Raw genomic sequence first — 26,738 nt, forward strand, 5'->3', positions numbered from 1 at the left:
CGTGAATTTGACATAGTTCTATTATAGCTAACGGCATGAGCTTCCGGATAGCTTCCTAAAATTTAATTTTCTATCGATTTATGGATACAACCTTTTTAAAATGATTCTCGAACTGGACGAAAAAAGGCCAAATTTGGTTGCCCAACCGAAGGTTTTAAAAAAGGGGTCCAACGGAGTTACTTTCGATTTTTATTTTTGTTTTTTAGGAAAATTTTTATAAAAAAGTGAGCTTATTAGTTGTTCTCTTTTTATAAATCTATATTAAACCTAAGCGGCCGAAAAGCGCCGCAACGGGGACATAGTACTTATGCGATAGAAAACGAAAGATTCCAATACGGGGACATGAAAAGAATTCAATTTCATTTATATATCATCGCTGTAGTTTTTCCTTAACAAATATTGCAACTTTATACAGTTTGTTGATCATATAAAATTATAAATCAAGTAAATTTATTGAATTCATATCTAAATAAATCAGTTTAAATGTTTAGTTTAAGTTTTCATCCTTATAAACGTTTTAGAATTTCACCTAATATAATTTTCCGTCGTCTTATGGTCGAGTATTACAAAAAAATCTCTCGGTTGTTAAGGGTTAAATATGTATACATATATATGCACTTAAGCACATCAGTTAAAAATAGTTTTAATTGCCTGTACAGGGACTGTACACTAATTTCGTTAAAATCAAAATACTGATGTTTTACGATATATAGGCATTTAAAGTTATGTAGTGGGACAAAATGTTATATATACCCTTGAAATCAGAAAAAGGGAAAGGGCCCTACTTTTTAATTTTTCTGGGGTGAGAAATCGCTATTCTGCACCTGTGCCCTTTTTTACACTTTTTAATAATTCGTCGTGTTCCTGTTATTGCGAACACAGGCGTACATAGGCGTACATATTTTCGGGCTTTATTTTACCAGTTGTAGATAAATGTTCAATTCCATTAATTTGCAATATTTTTTCACAATACCAAAATGTATTAAAACACTTCGCACAACCCAAAATAAAATAAAGGCTTGAATAAAGTACATAAAAATATGCACTGTATATAAATAGTAAAAAAAATTATGCTCGACTTATTATTGTAGATACAATTTTTGCCTTAGTAGAGCAAATATTGAAATGGGTCCCCTATAACAACAACTGTTGCGTATTCTTTTAATTTGCTGGATATTCGCGTTCCTATACACACGATAAGTTGAAGTGATGCAATTTTTTCAGTTCATATTATTTATTTTGTCTTAAGTTTATCTCCAATTTTTACAGCTTAGATCAATCCCAAGTGACTTATTTTAAATTATCACTTTTTCCTCGCGGTTTTAGGCTTAAATCGATCAAGTACTTTTGGTTCACTTGTTTCAAGCGGTATAAAATCAGATGCGTCGTTTGGCTTCTGCTCGAGGATGCTTCGCTTTGATTTTTTAATATCTTCAATAAACTCCTGTAAAATATATCGAAAGTTGTATAACCATTAATTAAACATTTAATAACCAAAACATACTTTTCTTTTGAGGTCCTTAACAATTTGCTTGTTGCGTGAGGCTTTTGCACTTCCTCCACGACCCTTCATTTTATGCCTTGATTTGAAGTCTATTTTTGGTGGTTTCAAATGGAATAGTGCTCGCTTCGCATCAACTTTTTCTTGTAATGTGGGCACATCTACAGCGGCAATTTCATTTGGATCTAATGTAATCAACTCTGGCGGTATTTTCTCCAAAAGTGCATGAACTTCATGTTCACGACGTTGTGACTTGGTCTGATAAGGATTGTCTTCCAATGCGTCGTAATTGGGCTCGCCAGAACCCGGAACAAGTAGTGACTGAAATCCTTTAGCAGTAGATATACCAAGAACATCTTCATATGGACAGAAACGCATTCCATGCACAAAAGCATCACATGTCTGGCGTAGGTACGGCGTTTCTGCCTTTTTGCCCAATAACAAATTCGACTGAATTTCACAATATGTACCCTTAAAAAATTATGATTAAAAAACTGTTAAGAATTCTTTCCCTTTTTGTTTTTACCTGTGAATAAGCCAAAGTTCCGCGTTGTGACACTTCAACTTGATTAGCTGGTAACCTTAATCTATAGCTCGCCAAAGGCCCTTTTAAAGCACGTATATCCCAAACTTTAACCATTCGATCCTGACCTGCCGTAACCATATATTGTCCTTTTGGGTCGACAGTCAAAGCACTCATAGGTGTGGAATGACATACCAATTTAGCAAGTGGTTCACGAACTTTTGGTGACCACATTGACACTACACCTTTTGCTCCGCCAATACACACTACGCCATTTCCAGGATTTTGACGCATTAAACGTATGGCCCCAAGTTTTGTGTCGAAATTGCTTACTAGCTCGCCAATAGACACATCTAACCAAGATGCATAACCATCTTTATTGCCAGTTGCGAGTAGAAAATGGTAAGGCAAGAACTCCATACGGTTGACTCGATATAGACGTTTCACGCAATGCAGTTCTGTACCTTGATTGTCGTAAATGTAAACGAAATCTTTTTGTGCACATGCAAACATGGTGTTCACATGCAACCACGAGACATCCACGACTTCCTCCATAACATTCATTTCACAAAGTAGTTTTTTTGTTACCCAGTCAAAAGCTGCAACATGCCCGCGGCGTCCACCAAGAAGCAAATGACGGCCATTTTTAGTGTAACGCATAGAATAAGGACCGAAATCAAGATTTAACTTAAAATGCTTCGATGCAGCAAGAATATCAACCTGAAGAATAAAAGCAAAAATTGTTTATATAACCACCATATCACTAAAGATTTAACTACTTACATTTTGTGCAATTTCTTCCTGCCTGTATTGTGCTGTGATCTCTTCCTCTTCTGGCTCAATGAAACCTTGTTGCTCCGTAAGCAATATTTCAGTGCGTGCTGCTTGTTCTGTTGCATATTCCAAATAAACTTCTTTACGCTTTAACTTTTCCTTAAAAAACGTAGTTTTCACGCCTTTCGAATTGACCTTTTCTCCCTTAGAGTATTTTTCAAGACCCTCTTTTGGAATTTTTACCCTTGCTTTCAAATCTGAAACATTCTTTTTAGATTGGTTTGGTACTCTAGCTTTGCGCAGATAAGCTTTCCTAAATGGAAGCTGCTTATCTTGCTCAACCTTTATGATTTCACCGGAGAAATTTTGCTGGCTAACACTTTTCAATTTAATTGGTTTCACCTCATCTTCAGAAACAGGTGACTGAAAATAGCGCTTGGGGCCAGCTTTTTTTGCTATGACCGGAGGCTTTTGATCCAATCCTTCATCTTTCATCATGTTAGAGGATATGCGGAACACCTTTTTCTGCGGTTTAAGTTACTCGCGTCCCCGTGCAATGGTAGGATAATTATTTTTTTTTTTTTTTTTTTTTTTTGGAGTTTAGGTTGCTTCAGTAAGGATAATTATTTGAAATTATATTTTGAATAAATATTTTGTTTTCAATTTTAACACAACGTGCTCGACAATGCTGCCATATCTTGTTCGTACAGATGGTTATTTTGTTTTGTTTATGTTCCTTAAACACAATAATGTCGAAGTTTTTCTAGTTTAGGATAGAAATTCAATAAAATATTCAGGATGAGTCTTTGTATTTTAGTACAAACATTAATAATAAAACAAAAGTTAATAATCTTTTTATGGTGTGAATGTTATTATATTTCGTCCGTTGGGGTAAGGTAAGTGACGGCGCGTTCCATAAAACGTGGAGAGATGCCACAAGAAAGAATGCCAGTAAGCAAACGAACCCTTTTTGATTGGCTGCAAATCAGCTGATCTAAATTCACTGAACCTTGGCGGAATAGCAACGCGAATGAATATATTCCTTACGCATTCTTCGACGGTCATCAGATATAAAAAAAATTGAATTATTATATTTTAGTGTTTTTTGCAGCTTTTTAGAAGCATTGTGTTAAAATGAAGTAAACATTGAAGTTTTAAAACTTTAAATATTTTTTTACTTTACCTTATGTTTGTTGTTTTGTAAATTTTTAAATTTATATATGTACATATATACAATATAATTATGTTTCACGTCTTCATTATTTTTGCTTTCACTGTTTGATGATTTCTTTTAAATCTTAAATTTTCAATTTTTCCCTCATTTGTGTATTTCAAACTGATTGTGCTTATTTTTATTGTATGTATAAATTTTGAAATTTTTGTTTAAAAAATACCCAATAAATATTTCTTCCGAGGTGGCATCATTGTTGAAAGTTATAAAAAAATACACATTTCCTTTACATTTACAAATGCTCCCTCGAGGAAAAGAGTTTAACAACTACTTATTTATGCCGTAAACTGAAACCTCTGAGGAGTTGGGATTTTTTGTAAAAATCGTGTCTACTGGTTACTCCTTCTAAATAGGGGTGCCAGATGTTTAAAAAATAAACTGAATAATACACAGGGATGTATGAGTGGAATTGTTTCATATATACAATATTTCGCTACAAGTTCCTTTAAAATAATGAGTATTGTTGCCATTGAGAAATGCATGTTTGGGGTCAATGAAGATAGCCAGCCGTTTTTGGCAGTAAATGGTACAGACTCGCCGTAATCACAGCCAAGGTTCGAGACGTTTTGTGTACACAAAAACACAAATCACCACTCATGCCAACTACAAAAACTCAAAAATAGAATGCTGCGTCTTGTAAATGCCTGAATAACTGGTGAGGGGTATGCTTACTTGTATCAAATTTAGAGGATGATACGCGAGACTTTATACTCCATCTGAGCCTATAGCTAGGTTATGTTATATTCAAATTAAGTACTCTAAACTTAACTGCTCTTTGTTTCTGAATCGAAAGATATATTTCATTTCCAGCAAAGGGTATGGTTTTTACTTATTTTTTTGCTTTTGATTATTTAACAACAACAAAAAATGGACCAAAAAACTCTAAAAGTTAATTTTATTATATTATGTATGGCTTAAATTTATATATGTAGTGCATTTGAAATAGTAAAAGTTAAAATAAATTTTGATGAGATTTTATGAATTATACAGAAATATTCCCGACCAGTTAATTTGTAGAATTTATTTAAATTATAAAAAATAAGCAATTTATGCATTTTTATTTGTACTTTCTTCGTTTGCATCATATAAAAGAGGGAAAGCGAAACTTGTGGATGTAAATGTATCAATGGCAGCAGCACTGTACTTAAGTAAGTTAACAATGAACAATTATCGGCTGCTTCCTGCGAGTACGCTAAGGGCACCAGTAATGGTCAAATTTCTAACCATTGCTTCTCTTTGTCTTTTCTTTATATCGTTAGTAATAATTAAAAAAGCCAAACACACTAAAATATTCCACTAAATCAATTTATATGAAGAAAAACCTTCCAAAACAGTTTTTATAGCTGTTTGTCAATTTTACAGCTAATCTGCCATATATGAACTGTTAGATTATTTTTTGTGGATTTATTGCTGCGCATGTGATATACTTTTAGCGTGTTTTTTTTAGGTTATCTAGCTCAGTATCTCGACGAATTCCCACAGAAACAGTCCGCATAATTATTATGGGTGTTGGCAGCCCTGCTATAAAACTTCTTTTTTTTTATTTTAAAAAATCTACTCTGTACTCAATAACTACAATCCTGCGATCAAGGCGAATTTATTACAGGTGACAGCAAACACATATAAGTAAAACCCTACATGTATTTGTTGTTGCGTTTGGTGCAACCATCACGTCAAAATCAGCAAGCAAATGTAAACATACGAATGTAAACATACCAATACATACAAACGAAGCATATCATTTTGACATAACCCATACCTACGGTGAAAAATTCAGCTGGGTGAATGCTGTCACCTTAATAAATTCGCCTTGCCTGCGACCCTGTTACTTACTTACGTACTCCATTTCACCTCCGCTTGATTAGCTAGTGATGACCACAGATTATTGTCAACATTTTATTGACAAATCGCTTGATGTTTGCATCTCATAAAAAGTAGCACTGCCGTAATTATTACAGCCCGAACACAGCCCATATGGTGGTATATTTTATATAGATTTTATTCATTCAACACGATATTTATCGCGAAAATAGAATGATTTCCAGTTTATTTCATATTTCTCATCATGTTTGTTTATACATTCACTTGCCAGTGGTACCAGTTGCAAAAAGTTTTGCTGTTAAATTAATAACCTAAGCTACAACAAACAGAACGGATCATAAATTGAACCAGATCTCCAGTACCCCATAGTATTTGCGTACAACATTTTTTATTTGCATCCCGATCATTTACCGTTGGAGCACGTTCACATAAATTCTGCGGTCTTTTCTAATTACATCGTATGAAATAAAAGTCCGGTCAATTATTTCATCTTGCGTGTTGTCATTTTTTTATAACAGCAGCAAACTTAATTCATATTTCCAAAAGTTAAAAAAGTTTCTTTTAATCTGCCTTCTATTTACCCCTTTAATGTTGTAACAGTTCAATCTGATTATTTTTATTTTGCTGATGGGTTCCTTCCTATTATTCATAGTTAAACTTATTGTACTTAGTTATTTAGAACTTTCTGTAACATTTAGTCTGAAAGGGCCCGGTAGTACAGCTTAATATCCACATGAAACAACTCTTGTGGAGGTCGAATAACTGAACTTATGTCAAATTCGGACGACAAGTTACTAATGATTGCCAGTGCATCCATAGGATAAGATAGTGCTCAACTGAACGAAATATACCAAAATCATAAGCTTTTTGAAAATCCCTCAGCCATTTATTTCAACTATACGATGCTGGGGCCACTTTTCTTAATATATTTGTAATATATAAACCGTACACAATAATCATTGTAAAAGCTAGTTACATGAATAATACAGAGAATGTAATACATTATTAAACAGTCAGCTCTTGTTTACGTACAGCTTGACAAAACGGTTGAGGTAACCGGAGGAACTAAAGCAGAATTTGAAAAGGAAATAGTACTGAAAAATGCTACGCTAAACATATGGCAACATAACACTGGTGGACGACTCTCCCTTTGAATTTTTCTCTCTTGTGAAATTTTCTTTTCATTTTCATTTTCTGTGGAGTGTGGCTGGGGCAAAGCAACAATAGGTGAGTGTACCGTTTTAAAAAGACTAAAATTAAATTAAATGTGCAAAAGTGTTGAAGAAAGACTTGCGGAAAGATACAGAGTTGTGGAGGGGCTGAACATCAATTAAAATATAAATAAAAGCGTGAAGTTGTGGTGGGAGTATTTTTTTGTGTGCTTAATTGTAGCCGTTGAAGCGGGGGAAGAAAACAAGGAGGCATTTAGATGTCTTGCATTTTGAGTTAGTGAAGCAGTCAATCGGTTGATTAATCCGCTTTTAGCGTGTGTACCGTACCTTCCCATATTGTGCGCTATACGGTAGACACGTTTTGCGTTTTTCATTTTGGGTTTGTTACATGCATGAGCAGGACAACTGAAATCATCATCGCCATCGCCGTAGGTAGTGTTGCCGTTGTCTGAAAAGAAGGATCATGGGTAAGAGGTAAGGTGAAGAGAAAAGTTAACGAAAGACAGAACAAAGCGAACAGGATGATAAAGAAGGGTCCGAAGAGCGAGGCATAAAATATTTTATTCATTTTCGTGGCTGCTGGCAAAAATGTCGGAATTGTGAATGAAAAGCGAATTCCAGAGCTCGTTTATATAGTGTTATAGTAAAAGAAAACTAAAGAAAATTGCAGAAAATCTATAGATAAACGTCTAGTAGAAAGAGTTTTGTTTTGTGTTATTAATTTTTTTTGTTAATTTTGCAAAAATACTACCCCTAATGTACGTATAGCTAGTGAAAACTTAAGTAAAGCGTACAAAGTATCATGTGTCGGAAATAGACTAACATCGTTTGCTTTCGTTCGTATTTTCCTTTAAATTTTCAGTAAAATGAGCAGTTCCGAAGAAGTCTCTTGGGTAACATGGTTTTGTGGACTGCGCGGCAATGAATTTTTCTGTGAGGTAAGTATATTAATTTAAAGTTATTAACTATATGTGGCCAAAAATTAAACTTCGAAATTATTTTCAATTCCTCTTTGTTATCTAATCACTATACTGATCACAATGTGGGAATGGCAGAAAGCAGCATACAGAGTATTCCAATTGACGACACTAGTTCTTTAAGTTGTTGCCATATAATTCGATTTAGCATTCTGCCACCCCTAAGTACTGCTGAATTTAGCATTCCTTGACTGTTTTAAATATTGTTGAGGTTACACACATAGATCTTGTTGCAGTTTTATATAGAAAAAAATTATGTATTTGAGTATATTTAATAGGACATTGCACGAAATATATTTTTCTAATTACTATCTTAATTCATTTGAAGGTCGATGAGGATTATATACAGGACAAATTCAATTTGACCGGCTTAAATGAACAAGTACCCAACTATAGAAATGCACTTGATATGATCCTTGATCTCGAACCAGGCATGATACAAATGGTCATAGTATATAATATTAAATTAATATAACCCATTTTACAGAAGACGATCTGGAAGAGAATCCACTGCAGTCGGATATGACAGAGCAGGCAGCAGAAATGTTGTATGGATTGATACATGCTCGATACATTTTAACAAATCGCGGAATTGCGCAAATGATCGAAAAATACCAAACTGGTGATTTCGGACATTGCCCACGTGTATATTGTGAAAGCCAGCCCATGTTACCTTTAGGTTTGTCATCACACATATACATATACATAATGTGAATATATAAGTAATTCGAAATAATTTACAGGCCTATCAGATATACCTGGTGAGGCTATGGTAAAAACCTATTGTCCCAAATGTATTGATGTATATACGCCAAAATCGTCACGTCATCATCACACGGATGGTGCTTACTTTGGTACAGGATTTCCACATATGCTCTTTATGGTACATCCTGAATATCGTCCTAAGCGGCCGACTAACCAATTTGTTCCAAGGTAAGTGAATAATTAATTTTAAATTATAGTACTTACACATAAACGATAATTTAAATGAAAATAGTTAAATATTAGAGAGAGGAAAACATACTACATTAACTGGTACAACTTTATCTGTGTCCTTATTTATTACACCTGCTTTTTTAGCAGCTCATAAATCTACTTAGTGCGGTGTAGCCATCATTTATTGTAGTCGTATTTGCAATCGTTTTATTAGTTTGGGGAAGAAGCAATCCATTATTTTTGCGTAAAATTTTCGCGCAAATGGTTTAAAACTGTTTTATGGTCGATCTTTAGCAACAGGGCGATGCTACGACTACTAACATGCCGGTTAACTTCGTTTATTTCTGTGATTTTTCCGACATTTTCTATAACATCAAAAATACCTGAATGGAATCGACGAAACCAAAATTGCACGTAATTGGTTACGGTATCTACACCATAAACACCATTCACAATTTCAGCGGCCTGACATGCATTTTAACCTTTGTCAAAGAAAAATTAAACTGTACCGAATTTTCCCTTTGTTGACTTCCATTGTTAACACCCTGTAACTAACAACTGAATGGAACAAACAAAAAATAGCAAAAGAACTTGTTTAGTGTGAAATGTCACCTTGACAACGAGCATACACTTTAAATTATTTGATCGATAGTTTACGAGATATCGATCCCTACAGCCATCTACCGATAAAATAATGGATTTCATCTTTCCTAAACTAATATTCATTCTATGTATACGTGTCTACATAAAAGTCCCCGCGTCTATCTATTGGTTCGCTATAGAAAGTTACTTGTTAGCAAATTTGGCCAATGACGGTATGAAATTTACTCAAAAGACTATTTCCATTTAATGAATATTCAATTTAACGCTTGCTGGAACATATTATTTATGGATTTATCATATTTGCTGGAATTATTGGAAAAAATTGTGAATTTCAAAAAATTGTGAATTCTTAAAAAATTGGCTGCCAATACTACCGCAGTTTTTTTTTTAAATTAAATTACTAAATCTCTCAAATGAGTTATTATTTGATCAAACTTTGTGCAAACACGTATGAGTACCATTATCGTTAAAGTTCATCCAACAAAAACTAAATGAACGCTGATAAGTATATAAACATGCTGAATTATTCTCAGGCAACGTTGGGGTAGAATGGGGTAAGGCACGTCTGTACTCAGAAAGGTCCAGTAGTTGTCAGATGTGTATCTGGATCTCATCCGACAATTGGAAGAGATGACTGCTGAATTTATTATTCCTCTTCTTGATTGGCGCAATTACTAACCAATTATTTTTGGCCAAAAATAATTAAACAAAGCCGGCAGTTATTGGGTAGTCTTAAAAGTCTTTGTTAATGAACTTTCATATTATTATTGTTATTTTTGTTGATTTGATTACAATAAGCGAACATTTTTTTTTTTTGTAAATATATATTATGTATATATAATTGGCGCCGTACACCCCTTGTTGGGCGTTTCTCCGAGTTTCTCTTCCAATTTGTGATGTGCCTCTGCGTGCGAATTCCCTAGAATATTTATTTTATTGTAATCCAATGAAACAGAATTTACTCTCCTCTAGTTTTCTGGTGTAAAACTTGATTATAAAAGTTGGTGAATAACAAAGTTCGTGCTCTGTGGCGGTGTTTTCAATTCTAAGAAAAATTAACTGCACTATTATGTATTTTATAAAAATAGCTGATAAGATGGAACCACCAAGACTAAGTGTTTTTTACTTCTGCGTTGAAAAGTTGCCCAAGCTTTTGTTGTTTTAGCAGCATAAAGCATTCACCAAAAATTGTTAAGTCGCCTTAAGTTGTAACATCTAAAGTACACAGATATATTCTTTATTATGTATAAGTATATAATTATTGGTAATGCAATGTGGTAAATAATATTTTTTATGTATATTTACAGACTTTACGGCTTCAAAATTCATAGCTTAGCTTATCAAATTCAACTGCAGGCTGCAGCCAACTTTAAAATGCCACTACGAGCGGTAAATTTAAAATGAAATTTCTTTGCTCACCAATTAAACTTTAATATCGTTTTTCCTTTTTTCTTTTTATTTTTGATTTTTCTCATGATTATTGCATTGAACATACAATTTTATAAAAAAAAAAATTACCTTAAAAACAGAAAAATTAATAAAAATTAAGAATTATAAACCACAAACAACTCAAGCAAACTTAAAAATGTAGAGATCAGAATGGAAATTCATTTTGTTTAAGAAATACAATTGAAAGGCAGCCAAAAACACACAAACATTAGAAACTGCGATACAAAAACCAATCAGCACAAATTGTATTGAATTTTACATGGCAATCGTCTTTCGCTATACGCGTTAAAAAGTTGAAAATGTCAGCCATAAGCAATTTCATTATTAACATATACAAAAATACGTATTGCAAGAACACGATTCACACATTTACTATCTCAGTCAACCTACAAGTCCTAGTATTGAATTTTTGTATTGATAAAGCATGTAAAAAAACATCCATTAGTCATTACTCACTTCATGCTATCCTTCCCAACACAAATCTACCATAAAAGTGACGAAATTCAATACAATCTAGCCCTTTTTCTATTACGCTGTAATTTTTTTATTTTTATATACATACAACTCCTCTGGTAGGAACTAGATAACATTCACTGCTTCACATCAACTTGCATTCTGTTAATGTAGTTTTGAATGATGAATAAATTTTAATATTAGAAAATAATAGTTTTATATACAAGTTCGTAATGCAAGGTAGAATTTAATTGGAACTAAAAGCAAAAGCTGGCACGTCTTCGCTAAGGCAAAAAGATAAAACTTTTCTATTTCATAATCGTTATAAAACTCGGAACTAGTTTATGAATAGTAGAGATACCATTAAAATAAGTTTGTAATAATTCTAGTAATATATTTTGAAACCGGTTGTTTTTTGTTATATAACAAGAACTACCATCAAGGTGTCATCTTTGATAATATGACATTTAAATGGAATGTTTCGCATCGATACACGACGAATTAATAATGTCCAGAAACTATCAAAAATATAAACGTAAAAGCTGGCAATGCATATTAATGTATTCATATAAAATAGAAAATGGAAAAATTAAATTTTGAAATGTTAAAACGAATGTAGAAAAATATTTTTGCTGGGGTTAATAACAACTCAATACTAAATCATATTTTCATTTTACAGAAAAATTTGGCGAGCATATTTATATTTGTATACTTCAATAGAAAATATAGTTACCATTAAAATTTAAATGACAATTGGTTTGAGTTTTAAAAGGAGTACAGATTCCATGAGTCACTCGAAACATAAAATATGTATGAGCATCATGATAATGAGCTGTTCAAAGCTTAAACTTCTCTCACTGCCAGTTATAAGATATACATACGTGTGTAACTTTCTTGAGTATTTACTTTCATAGTTTATAGGAGACACTCAATTTTTACTTGGATCCCACCGAAAATACCAGTAGACTTGTGTTTTCATTTCCTAATGAACACAATGAATTCCTCCGATGAACACACCTATGTTTTCGTACATATATGTCTATGTATGTATGTATGTACACATTTGTTTATGCGGCTAATTGTGTTTAGATGTGCTATGTTCTAGAAGCTAACGGCTATATATGCACATCTCAATGTTGTCTGCTCTCCTCATGTAAGTGAAATGGTTTTAATATAACGACTTCTTGTGTTCCTTGTTACAAGTTTTGTTATTGAAATTCAGTAATTATTTTAGATAAATTGCGTTAAATCTTTTTCCTTAACTTCACAGGACTACATTGCTCTTTGTCAGGAAATTCTAAGCCGCCCAGACCCCGAAGCTGAAGGGGAGTGATGGATTCATTTCACAATAGCCATAGCCCTCAACAGGCGCCAATGTTACATACAAAATATATATATTATATATGTATATACCTACATACATATTACCTGTATATGTATGCATTTCTAATACTTGGGGACAATAGTGTATCCCATACGATTCGTAACATGTCAATTTTATGCTTTTGTATAAAATAATTATCTTTTGATTGATTAAAGTCAAACTGAAAAACATAAAAACCTTTGCTCTCATTTCGTTCTTGTCTGTTGGTGTTATGAGGAAAGATCCGTATTGGTTTGTGTGGGTTTTCGTATTTAGTGTTCGGAATTTTGCCCAACTTAAAGTGCCTACTGCTCGCTCATATTGAACAGTAAAACAAGTTCACATCCATTCGATAGAGAATTCTATAAACTTCTACGGTGTTTAAACTGAATTGCCTACAATAAATACTGGAACTGATAATTAGTCGGGTGTTTTGCAAGCAATTGAAAAAATAAAAAATAATAATTGATGGTCTAAATTCAATAAAAGACGATTATAATTTTTTATATCTTTAACTTAAAACATGTTTTTAACTTAGTTACATGCCTACGATATGCTTGTTGTAAATACTTGAGCGAGTCAATTTGTTCTTAGACAATATGACCGGCTTTGTTTCGGCGACTGTAGGGTTTACTGGGAATTCTGAACAAAAAAGTTCCTAGAAGCATAGTGCTGAAATGGATTTCGAGCGTGCTTACTTTTAATTTGAGTTATTCACTAATAAATATTATTTTTTTTTTTGTACATTTTTTTGGAAGGAAAAGTGTGTATGTGGTTTCTGGGTAGGAGAAATTTATTTATGTTTTTTTTTTTTATTTACTCAGTTTAACTATTTTTGAAGGGAAAACGTCGACTCTTATAATAAAGCAATAATTGAAAGTGGTGTACGATGCCTAAATTTCACCTATGCCTTATGTGTCAGCCAACTTGAGCTACTTAATAAATCCGTGATGTGCTCGTGGAAAAGTTCCTTTTTATTTCAGAGCAAATTCTAAAGAAAAATAGAAATGAAAATTTTTGCTACAAAATTTGGGCTATACTGTATTTGTTGTGCCACAAATCGTGGGCAAAATATGGCGTTAAGTTTGCTCATGTCCCAAAATGAATAAAAGGCAAAATGAAAAGAACACATAGGTTCAAATCGTGCAGCACTTGATTGAAACAAGGCGAAAAAGTTTGTGGGTATCTTTTTTCGGCAATGGATTTCGAGATCGGGCCAGATCGGAAGAGCACCAAGTTGTCTATTGATATTCTTCCGATGCCTATCGAAATTTTGCATTGCTGGAGTGAGCCAGAGACGGCCCATCCTTTAGTTAACGCTTTTACGCAAAGAGAGTAAATCTTTTTTTATTTTAGTTTTATATACACAAATTTTGATACAGGTTGTCGTGAGTTTCACCTGGAAAAAGAATTGGTCCTTCTTAAGGAACAACTTGTGAAACTGGATAAATTCAAATCCCATGTCAATCAAATACTTTCTGAGGGGCAGATTAAAAAGTTGGAAGACCCAACCAAAACAAATCATTGAGCTTTTGACGATATGACACAGCAGGTTTTGGTTATCACAATTGTTCGTCAAAATACAAGTTTATCAATTTAGGATCTTAATTTTTCTAAAACCTGAACAAAATCATAGCAAATTTGGGAAACATTACTAAATTAAAGCTTTACAAACAAAAATACCGTGAAATATAGTATGTAAAGAACTCGTTAACTACGCACATATACATAGATGCCAATCACATGGCAACACATCAATAAGTGAAAAATTCAGGGGAATGGTTAACTTAAAAATATAAATAATTAAGTACCATTCATAAAATACCATGAAATTATTCGATGGTTACATTGACCTTTTGCCAATTTTTTACTACCTTTTCAGAAAGGGGATAAACTTATGCCCCTTGTTCCCTTACTTCCAAATTACATCAATGTAGCATCCGAAATCAGTTGTCAAACTTAACGCAACTTTTGCCATTGAATCATGGATTTTTACTACTTTTATTGAAAAAACAAAACTTTTTATTGACAATTTTTATTTAAAATTATTAAAAAATATATATATAAAAAGCATTAAGTATTTCGTAAAAAAACTGTAGCAGTAGAATGTTGCAGCAAGAATTATATTCCCTGTAATTCACTATAATATTAGACTATGACACAAAACAGATTTTGAATATACTTTTCCCAGGCTCAGTCAAGTAGAAAAACTACATAGAACGTATTTTGAATTGATCGTCGAAAGCTGGACTCAAGGTCTTAATGTAAAGGAATGCCGGAGCATGAATGTAAATCTTAAGAAAATATTAAATTTTTTTTTTGCTTAATTTTGAGAAGTTTTTTAAATAGATAATACCATAAGATTATATGCGAATAAACTACAGAAACTCGGCGACGAGTTTATTTCATTATGAAAAAAATCACGGTATATATTCTGAAAACAAAAATGGAAAATCGATACAGTAAACAATTTTCAGATACTGTCCATAAAATACGCAATGGAGTGATATAATGTACTAATCACACAAACAGTGGTCGTAAAATTCTACTATAAACCCTTAAGGGGTCCCGCTGGTCTAGAGCTCGAAAATTTAGGGCATTTTCAGAAATTTTTTTTACAGCAAAAAATAAAAAACGATACTTAAATTTTTTATGGCTTTTATTTAACTTCTTTACATACAAAAATGAAAAAAAAAAAAATTAAATTTTTTTAATTTTAATAATTTAAAAAATGGCGCTAAAGTTGACCCTCCTGAAAAATTGGACCTGGACGTTGTTATCCATTTTATCTGAATCACAAAAACCAAAAAAATGATTAATCAGTATGACTGTAGCTATACACCATATAAGAATAAAAAAAAAATCACAAATTGTGCGCGGGTTTGAATTTGATCGTAATCAAAAAAAAAAAAAAAAATGAAATAATTTAAATAATAATATGATTCTAGTACGGGCGATAGCCATTGATTTGATCACAAAAAGTTTTTTTTTTTTTGACAACACCAGGCCAAAAAAGTAGTTTTGAGATAATTCAGTTCAAAGTTTTGAGATTGGATATTTTCCATTGATGCCGCCGCGTGACGAATTTCACTCTACCTGATAAAACGGCTGTATGTGGAATCGAAAATACTGGGAATATCCTTCCAAATATTTGACAGTAAAGCCTATACTTTCGAAATATCAAAAAAAAAAAAAAAATTTTACAAAATTCTAGACCACCGGGACGGAACAAAATCAAAACTTAAATTAAACGCCAGTAATAAGCCAATATGGAAAATACGTTTAAAGGCGAATTCTGTTAGATACTAAGAAGGACCATCTATTGACGAGATAGAGGGTTACAATGTCTTACATAAATCGTCCCCGTTGTTTTTTTACATGGAACTGTTCAACACATAACACATCTAAAATGTAAAGATCACATAGTTCCATGTTATTTACCATATGAATGCGCAAAATTGTGAAAACCTTAATCCTTCCTTCCTTCAGACGTAAACTTTCAAATCGCCGATACAGACTATATTTTTCTCCGCTTTACCAGAATCCATTGTCAGAACGTTTTTTTTTGTTGTTGTACAATTTAATTAGAGGAAATATAATCCAAAATACCATTACATTGATTGTTGTGTCTTCTATATATTATTTTTAATGAGTTGACATTTCGTCACCTATCGAAAAAATCGAAAACAAGTGGGCTACTGCCCTTAACTGACACGTTGGCCCACAGTTGGATTAATATGAAAAACTGCAGGTTGGAACTGATGCTATGCTCTCTAGCGGAGAGTTTTAAGCAAAATAAACATCAGAAATGAATTTCTCGTACTCCTGTAATTTTCATCCAAAAAAAATTTAACAAAAAAAAAATTGTTTGGAAATTAATCACTATAATTAAAACTAAAAGTAAGGAGATTCGAAATCGATTTTACAGTTATGCTTCTATGGAATTTGTTGTTCAATATTCCCAGTAGAATACTTCAGGCGCCGGAACAAAATAGAAACAAGAAATTTAACTTCCTTAATAAATACATTTTGGAACATTTGGAATAAGTCAATAATTAATGTTCTTAATAGGACAAGCACAAAAAATATATGGCCTACATCAGCTGCACGAAAGTCAAAGGAATATAATTACATGTTTGTGGTGGTTTCAGAAGCCTCAATGAAATTTTAGCAACAGATCTGTTGAGGAAATTCCAAATTCTGTGTAAAAAAATTCTGTGGTTAAAAAAATAATGCACTAGGAACTTATATTGAGAGAAACGCAAGAATATAATCAATTCTCATGTCCTTTAAGAAAATCGCAACGATGCCAAATAAGAATCTATCAGCAATACCGAATATATTTGGACGTTTCAAATGTGAGGGTTGCCTTGAACAGAACAGCAGAACTGGGCATCAACCAAAATTCACGAAGCATATACAGAAGTATATGCTTTCCGAAAAGCTGTAAAAAATAGTGCTGAAATCGACGAGACTCCACATTACAATGTGCAAGCTGATTTAGACCATTTCATAGTAAAAAAAACATACTGGCTGTTCACATTTCCCGAAAGGCACATCAATCGTTCAATTAAGTTCTGACGAACTGTAATTTCTTCAGATTAATCAAAATATAGTTTCTCTCGATCGGTTGGGCGATATAAAGTTTAAAGTATGTATGAAATCAAGAATTTTGAAAGGACCAGGGGAGACTTAAGAGGTTTAATTGTTCGCGGTTGAATGATAGCAGCAAACGTCGGCAAGTTGGCAATTAAGAATTATAAGAAGTATCTCGTCGTGATATCCGGACTAATCGAATAGTAGTTACGTGCTAACCCACTCGACTATAACGGTTGACGGTTCTTGCCTGAATGGACATAAATCCGCGTTGTTCTTGTAACGTAAACCTACCTATCGCGTTCAGTTCTTTCAAATAAGCGCTGCTCTGAACAAGGATATCCTGGACCGATGAGTCAACAATTAGACGGGTAAAATCTGAACTATTCCTATGGGCTGTCGTAAGAATGAAATGTTAAAAAGCAAGAACTGTCGGTAGATCCTTTTCTAAAATGAAATAACTTAGCTCTATAACTCTTATAAAGCTGTTGTTGTTGTTGTTGTAACAGCATAAAACATTACCTATATGTATATTTGGGAAATACTGCCGAAGTGATAGCCGTTTGCCGTTTATAGAGCTGTTCGGTCCGATAACGTAGACCCGACTGCCATGGGGTTGCTGTATTTGTTGGTTAGTGTATATACTTGCTTTAAGGGGTTAGAGGTAGTCAGAGAACCGAAACGATTATGATTTTCAGTAATTTTTTTTGCTAGTCTGTTTTATTTTACAAAAACAAAAAACATAGCATTGATACATCATGTTTCCACTTGACTTTAGCAAAATTTCAACAAAAAAATTTAATAATTGTAAAAGTTTTCGCTGTTTTCTCCAGAAGTCCCTTGCGGTGATCATCACAAGACCTTGGAGATTCATATAAAATCAATCGCACAAGAGAAATTAGGTTTATTAATACAATAGATTATCTATTTCTATATCTTATGCCTGATCGAAGCTTTTTTTTTTTCAAAATTAACAATATTGCGGCTTCAGGAAATATTTTTCAGATTTTCGAGAAAAAAACCAACAATTAATTGTTTAAAAAAATTGAAATTTTTGGAAAAAAATCCTTCGATCAGGTACGAGCAGTGTACATTTTTTTAAATCTACCTAGCGGTTTTTAAGTGACAGTGATCACCAGTTCTAAAAACATAGTTTTGAGAAAACCGCATTTAAAGTTTTGCTATCGATTTATTCCGCGTGAAGTTCATTGAAGTGTAGTTCATTCAGTGTAGCTACCCCTGAAATCCTACTTCGTTTGATGCCACTTTTTAAATTTTAGTTCTTGTTGAAAAATTACCCATTAGAGAACTTCCTCCCCAGGTAAATATTCTTCTCTCTTCTCTGCTGTTGTTGTAATAACGTTAGCATTGACTATAAATGTTAGGGGAATCCTACTCAAGCTGGGTATAAATCCGGGTATTTCCATTAGTGTAGAACAAACTAGCGCCTACTTTCATTTAACAGCTATTTTTGTTCCTTATGCAATTTTTCTCAGTTGCGAATATCTGAATATAAGCTAAGTATTTGAATGAGATGACTCAACATCATACATACATACACATGTATGAGTGAATGCTAAGTAAGAATGCTTTACGTATTAGTGATTGTCGTAATCTCGATATCTCGAGTTATTTATGAAGCGAATTGTACCGGACTCAATTTTACTAAAATGAGTAAAAATTCAATACAACAAAGTGTTGTTTATTATATGTATTTACCATAACAATTAGGTATTATTGGCAAAATCCATGTAATGATATTACATAAAAAAGTTTGAATAACAATTCTAGAAATTAGGCTTTGGATAGGATTATAAAAAATAAATAGTTTTTGAACAAACAACTTTCGTTGAAACATATACATAAGTATTTAAAGGCACAAGGCTCATATGTAACAAATATGAAAAAACAAATCGCAATAAAAGTGTAATTATCCAATTTTTTTCTTTTAAATAAGTACATAGAAATGACCACGAGCCCTTTATTTAAGCTATGTAAAAAAATTCATGGCGATTTCTATTAGTAGTATCTCAGTAGAAGAAAATACATCTTTATATTTTACTTAGGGAGTTACATACATAGTTAATTGAAAATTTTGAAGCCGTTTTTCTTAAATTTTTCAGTTTTTAATTTGCGATGTTCTTGTAGCAAACGAGCGAAACGTAATACTTACAATGATAGTTGCTATTCAACTTAATTATTATTATAATATTTGTGTAAAACATATAGTATTCACTCTACTCTAAATGCATCTCAAATATACTTAACATTTTATCGAAACGTTTTTGATGACTATGATTCTCCCTCATAAATATTTTCTACACTAAATAAAGATAATAGTTTTTGTTATTTCTTATCCAAAATTAGTTTTGCAATAGATTTTATTTTAAAAGTATTTTTATACTTACGTGCAAGAAATATTAGATTGGGGAAAAGAAGCCCATTATTTTCTTGGTAGAGATGGCTGTAGTGATCGATATCTCGTAAAGTATCGATCAAACAATTTAAAGTTTATGCTCGTTGTTAAGGTTATATTTTACACTAAAAACATTATTTTGCTGTTTTTTGTTTGTTCTATTCGGTTGTGAGTTACAGGGTGTTAACAATGGAAGTCAACAAAGAGAAAATTCTGTATATTTTACAGTTTTTCTTTGGTAAAGGCGAAAATGTAAGCCAGGCCGCTGCAATCCTAATTCAAATGCACTGAAAGCATTAGATGAATGAATGAGGTTTGCACTTCGACCTGTGCCCACTGAAAGTATAATGAACTGCATTAATTATAATTCTTATAAGTATAAATAAAAACTTCGGATTCTAGGCGGCAGTTCGCAAATCGTAGAATAGAACTTTAACTTTTATAATCGCATTGTGGACAAAAATGTTGGCGCTTTATTTATTATTATTATTCAAAACAGCTGATTTCTCACGTTGTACTCAAGCGTCTAGCCGCGAGAGCCGGACATTTGCAGAGAAAGTGTTCAACAGTCTCTTTTTCTGCAGGATCCCCACAGCTTATGCAATAGGGGTTGTACGGAATTCCAAGCTTCTCCGCATTATTACCGATCACCCAGTGACCAGTGAACACCGCAATGAGTTTGGAAATTGAATAGCGGGGGATTCGCATCACCTTAAACGTTCTGTTTCTGTCGTTTTGAGGCCATAGTGTTTTCGAAATAGCACACGATGAGACAGATCTCCATCTGTCTTGCGCTTTTTTTAGAAAGAAATTGTGTAGTTTCCATTTAACAACGGTCAAGGGGAAACCAATGTCTGAGAAGGGGACAACTGAAACCGGTTTTGTTGAGCTCATTAGCAATTTCATTTCCCTCTATATTCCTGTGCCCAGGAGCCCAAATAAGGGAAATGTTTCCTGCACGTTCGAGATGTTTAAGTTGCAGGATCGCGAAGACCTCTGCTTGAAAAACGCTACTCGTTTCCGGCAGTTTAGAGGAGACCAAAATATTTGCTGATTTAGAGAAAACCCCCGCTCCACCCCAGATTCCATCTGGGATCCGTCAGTGAAAACAGAGGTACCTATATCCGTGCCGTCTCTCCCCTCCTTCCAATTTTGCCTGCTGGGAAAGATCAGAATTTCTCTAATTGTTTAAAACTTTTTGCACAAGGGTGTGCAAAATTAACCATCCAATTTTGTGTTTGAATCACTTTTTTTACAAAATATAAAATAATGATTTTGAGTGATGGAAATCCTTATTTTTTTATAAAAGCATCCTTCAAGAACGTAACAAAATTTTTTATTTATGAAAATGTTGATTATAGAGCGCGCTGCAGGCGATTTCTGGAACTTCCTTTAAAAAAAGACGATTTACGGTGTACATCGTAACTCAGGATTGGATTATCTGAAATCAAAAAACCAAACAAATTTTGTTAATATATTAGATTATCTAGTAATTAATCGTACGGCTAATCAAAATAGTGAATTTTCACAAAATGGCAGCTTTTAAAAGAAATGATTTCGATTTTTACGTTAAAATTTGGCCGTAAATTGATTATAAAATGGAAAATAAGTATCAGATTTACAAAAGGAACGATTAATTACTAGAAAATGTATCTTTAAAGACTGAGTTATAACGGTTGACCGATCAAACAAGCCGTTTTCGAGATATCGTGTACACCGACTTGAAAAATGCCGTTTTAAAAAAAACACGTTTAAAGTTTCAATACCTACCTTAAAACGTGCCGAGGCATCTCTACATATTTAGGTATAACTCCGAAAGTATTGCTTAGATCTACTTCAAATTTCGTGAGTATAATTTTGAATATATGTACATTACAAAAATGCAATAAAAAAAAATCAATTTTTTTAAAAGTCATAACTGCGTATAACCCCTTAATGGAGCGGTCTTGACTGTTTGTATACTGTAGTTGTGTAGTTCGCAAGTGTCAAATGTGATGGAAGTACAACGCCATTTGAAAAAAGAAATGTAAATCTTACGATAGGGTTATTAATTTTGTGTATTTGTATTTTAGAATTTAGAAGAAGCCTTTTCTATGAAACTTCCATTTCTGTTGGCACGTATTGTGCTACCTAAAAACCAATGTAACAAAAAAAAAACTAAAATTGAAATTTAAAAATTAAAAAAAAAAATAAAATAGGCTTACATTGTAAAACTTACTAATGTACATTATATAGTATTATATTATAAATGTTAGCATACAAAGCTGCTTTTCATTTGTGTCAACCTCGAATAAGAAACTTTGAATCCATATATGTAGGTCTTTAGTAGTATTGATTTCCATTAGTTTCTGACACTTGGCTACTTCGACTGAACAATGATTCATGTCTTCCATAAAACTTTACATCTTCTCACGTAAAATGCTTGCTTTCTATACCTTACAAAAACCTTTTAAGTTAGAACGCCATTTCCAGCGTTCCAGCAGCTATGGCTTTCAGCGCTTCATGCAGCTGATAAATCTTAGGGGTGGATAAGGCGCTGAAAGCCATAACGTCGCAAAAGTTTGGGATAGAGTTCTTGTTGTAGCCGTTCTAGCGCTACGCTTTGACAGAAGTTACACTTCTGTGGACTTTTGTGAAATCAATTTAAGTCAGCTTGGCACTGTCTAGCTTTTACGCAGCTATGGTAGCTATTTTTGTGTTTTACAACAATTATTCAAAGACTTGGCTTAAGCATTCGAGCTAAAAGAGGTTTAGTCGAAATTTGAAACTTATGTACTTCTGAAAAAGAATGATTTATTAGGCTAAAATCAAAACCTGCAAATGTAAGATAAGTTGTTTTGTTAAAAATCCATTTATGTATGTACATTAGTGTGCCTCACCAAAAAAAGTGGCTGTTTTTCCACCGCGCTAATTTTTTATAAATAAAATTAGTTTCTAAAAATATTTTTTCTCAAACAATCACCACAGAGGATAAAAGAGTTTATGCTTAAGGGGTTAGGGGTAGTCAGAGGCCCGAAAAGATGATGATTTTCAATATATTTTTTTTTTGCTAGTCAATTGCTTTATTTTACAAAAATAAAAGCATAGCATTAATACATCATGTTTCGACTTGACTTAAGCAAGATTCCAAAAAATAAAAATGAATATAATAATTGTAAAAGTTATCGCTCTTTGTGTGGAAGCCGTTTCTCCAGAAGTCTCTTGCGGTGATCATCACAAGTCCTTGGAGATTGATCTAAAATCAGTCGTACAAGAGAAATCAGTTTTATTAATAGATAATCTTGTGCCTGATCGAAAGAAATATTTTTCAGATTTTCGAGAAAAAAACCGACAGTTAATTGTTCAAAAAAAAATCCTTCGATCAGGCACAATTTTTTTTATGTTTTTCAAGAGCAGTATAAATTTTATTGAAATCTACCAAGCGGTTTTTAAGTTACAGTTATCACCAGTTAAAAAAACATAGTTTTGAGAAACACGCATTTAAAGTTTTGCTATCGAACCGGAGCGCCCGAGCGCCCTTTGTTAATTGTTGAATAACTCGAATAGCATTTGTCGAATTCACTTAAAATTTTCACACTATATTTTTAAGATATTATACTTTAAGAAAAGTATGCAAAAAAAATCAATTTTTTGAAAATTCTGGCTGCACCTCGCATCAAAATGTCTAAGAATTGTATCCATTATAATCAAAATATCAAATTCAAAACAACTCACGTAATCTTAATATTTTTCTGAAATATTTTGACGAAAGTCTTAAAATATAATACATTTTGTAATTCCGATGGAAAAACAGTTCAGACTATGTTTTTGTATGAAGAGTAGGGCACCCTAATGTACATGCACACATATGTTTTAAACTGCTTAAAATTTAATATTTTCCACGATTGGTTTTTGCGTCAAGTTAAATTTTTTAAATGATTTAAAAAAAAAGATTGCCATTATTCAATTCTTGCTCATCGATGTTCGCAAAGCTTAACAAAATTTTCAATTTCGAAGTGTTTCTGCCGTCATTATTATTTCATTATAAAGACAACTTTTTTTTATTTATATAAGCTAAACTTTGAAGCAACTGCAAATTATGAGTTTTACTCTTAACATCATCGCATTTAGTGGCTAATCATAAATCGCACTCCACCGCTTACCATTCAAGTTTCTCAATCATCTTCAGAATTTCATATACAATACATACATACATATGTATATACGCTATTTTTCCATATTTTAATTATATGGGACTCATATATTTTGTAAACGCAGTTTGCGTATCTGAGCAAATTATTTTTCATCTTTGCTTCTCTTCTCCTTCTCTTTTTTTATTTTCCCTAAATTCGCTCTTTTTGTAACGTTTTAATAATAAAATGATAAAATAACTACATCGTTATAAATTTTCTTTTTTCTTTTAATTTCTTCTCCCTCCTAATATTCTCGTTCATTCTGGTTGTGTCACTGTACGTGCAATAACAATTATTTGGCTACAGCGGACTCAACAGAAGGACGAGGAGGAAAATAACACTAACACCATGGGGGATCAGGCGTATCTAAATCTGAAACAGGACTAAAAATAAATAAAAAAAGAAAACAAAACAAAAACGAGATTGAGAAAATTGAGAATGAACACCAATCAGGCAGGAATGCAGGCAGGCGGGCAGGCGGTGGGGTGATGGATATGATTGCGAGTCAATAGCGTACCTTAATTCATTTCACACATTTCCATTTTGAATATTCGAAACAAAAAAGGAAAATGTTTAAGTTTAAGACAACGGAAACGCGAAATGAACGTGAAAACAACTGACCGCTAACTACAAAAAATCGTTTCCGTTTTTCATTACAACAAAACTATCTTTAATTGTTTGTAAATTTGAACGTCGATTGAAATGCAGTACTAGAACTTATTTTAGCAATAAATATACCACACACACACACACATACATTTATAAATACATGTGGAGTTAAAAAGTGTTAGTTTGCCTGTGAAAATCAGAACATTTATTTTTAGTAATTTTTAATAAAATACTTAGCCTTTTTACTATCCGTAAGCATTAATTACATCAATTTGTAATTAAGTACACATAAAGAAGATTTGTAAATGAATACTATGAAAAAAATACGATATGCAATAAATATATTGTTTATACATACCTAAATATATTAAGCTACATATAATAAATAAATTGAAAATGAAATAAAAAGTTACATATTCGCATATACGGTACGAAATATACATATTTTTACTAAAATTGGGAGCTGTAGGCGGCACCACTTTAAACGTCGCGGGTGTAACATCAACGGTCTTGCCAGACCTTAAATGGGAAGTTATAGTGAATTATTATAAAGGGAAAATCATAAAATAGAAAAAGTGTTTTCTAATAGCAGTCGCTCCTCGGCAGGCAATGGCAAACCTCCGGGTGTATTTCAGCCATGAAAAAGATCCTTATAACAAATATCTCCATTTGTGAAACAATGTCAGGACACTCGCCACAAATAGGAGGAGGAGCTCGGCCAAACACCCAAAAACTATGTAATCGCTTATTAGACTATTTTAGGTTTCACTAGTTTTATTCAAAATACGGCTCTTAATAATTATGTGTGAAAAATGGCATCTTTTAAATGTCTACCATGAGAACGTTTACAGGCAAAATCCGCCAAACAGTCAATTCATGAATGCCATTGAGACATCGATGTTGAAGGCTGTTCAGCAACACTTTGCGCTATAGCAGCAATATTCTCAATAAAACGTACTCTTTTTTGGCTGTCAGTCCCTTTTCTATCATCGCCAGAACCAGAAATTTGAACTTGAAATTTTTCACCAACCTTTGAATTGTCGACTTATTCGGACGATTATTTCCATAAAAAAAAATTACAATTTTTGCGGCAGTCGGTTCTTCGTTACCGAAACGACCCGGATTTATATCCGCCAAGGACTGTCACTCCAGCAGCATTTCCCGTATGTAAGTATGGGGAATGTTTATGCTGCTACAACAACAGCAACAATTTTTGCAATATGTTATCCTTAAAGATCGTCAATTTTCTTAAAAAGTTTCAAAATTTTAAGGCGTTGTTCTATAGTGTAAAATCGTACCATCCAAGGCGCATTCAGGAACAATGTTTTGTACGTTTGATTGTCAAACAAATCATTGGCAAAATAGAAAACAAAAAACTAATTTGCTTTGTTTCATTCTGAGCTGACAGCCACATGGACACGACGAAAGAAAAAAGCAAGTCAGCTGATTTACCGACACCACCTTTAATAGATTCGCCTTGGTACAAATTTCAAAGATGACAAAAAAGGTACCGTCTAGGAATTATTCACTTCTGTCATCTAGGGTTCATTTTTGAAAGACCTTTTATTACAAAATACACTATACAGCAGCTAAATAATAACAAGAACGGGATATAGCATTTGTGAAATAGGAAGAATATTGAACCCCTCCCGTTTTGTTCATAAACGTCACAATTTGTTTTACGGTATACTTAAGCTTTGCTAGTTTGGGCATAAGTTGATTAAATTATTAAAAAAAAAAACGTTTATAAAACTACATTTACCTCAATATTAAGTCCTCAAGCGTCTATAATAAAAGTAAATGTTTTTTTTTTTTTGTTTAATATGGGGTTCCTTACCAGTGCGGGAAATTTACCCATATTTTAAAAAAATTGGAAAATATTCAGTTTTCAGCATCTATGGAGGGTTTTTCCATATTGTCCGAAAAATTTCACATTGCCCTGATATTTCTTGAAGTTTAAGGAATTTTGAAGCAGTAAGCAAAAATATTTGCATTCAACTTTTTTGTGCTGAATTTATTTTCTTTTGATTTTACGCAATTTGTGGTATACTCGTACCATCATATTTGTTGCCGCTATTAAATTCTTTAGTTTCGGCATCCAAGCTTTTCCTTTGAAGGCACTCAGTTTCCCTGTTCAACGTC

General features: G+C 32.8%; 2 protein-coding genes across 7 annotated transcripts; one reads left to right on the forward strand and one right to left on the reverse strand.

Moving 5' to 3' along the window:
- Positions 1-491: 491 nt before the first annotated feature.
- Positions 492-4,253, reverse strand: LOC128858175 (uncharacterized). The gene is made up of 5 exons (XM_054094222.1): positions 3,982-4,253; positions 2,808-3,561; positions 2,028-2,744; positions 1,505-1,972; positions 492-1,444 (listed from the first exon to the last, which is right to left on the reverse strand). The coding sequence occupies exons 2-5, from the start codon at positions 3,294-3,296 to the stop codon at positions 1,304-1,306; spliced, it is 1,815 nt and encodes a 604-aa protein (XP_053950197.1). The 5' UTR covers positions 3,297-3,561; positions 3,982-4,253; the 3' UTR covers positions 492-1,303.
- Positions 4,254-6,975: 2,722 nt separating this feature from the next.
- Positions 6,976-24,900, forward strand: LOC128858176 (casein kinase II subunit beta). 6 transcript variants are annotated; one of them, XM_054094224.1, is made up of 7 exons: positions 6,976-7,077; positions 7,885-7,960; positions 8,328-8,430; positions 8,487-8,678; positions 8,743-8,932; positions 10,846-10,927; positions 24,294-24,899. In XM_054094224.1, exons 2-7 carry the CDS (start codon positions 7,889-7,891, stop codon positions 24,372-24,374), a joined length of 720 nt encoding a protein of 239 aa, XP_053950199.1. In that variant the 5' UTR covers positions 6,976-7,077; positions 7,885-7,888; the 3' UTR covers positions 24,375-24,899. The 6 variants fall into 6 exon arrangements, with proteins under 6 accessions (XP_053950199.1, XP_053950201.1, XP_053950198.1 ...); XM_054094226.1 differs by lacking the exon at positions 6,976-7,077 and adding an exon at positions 7,097-7,489 and having other exon boundaries at positions 24,294-24,900; XM_054094223.1 differs by lacking the exon at positions 6,976-7,077 and adding an exon at positions 7,097-7,496.
- The last annotated feature ends 1,838 nt before the right edge of the window (positions 24,901-26,738 follow it).

Source organism: Anastrepha ludens, chromosome 3 (assembly GCF_028408465.1).
Source record: "Anastrepha ludens isolate Willacy chromosome 3, idAnaLude1.1, whole genome shotgun sequence".
NCBI classification, from domain to species: domain Eukaryota; kingdom Metazoa; phylum Arthropoda; class Insecta; order Diptera; family Tephritidae; genus Anastrepha; species Anastrepha ludens.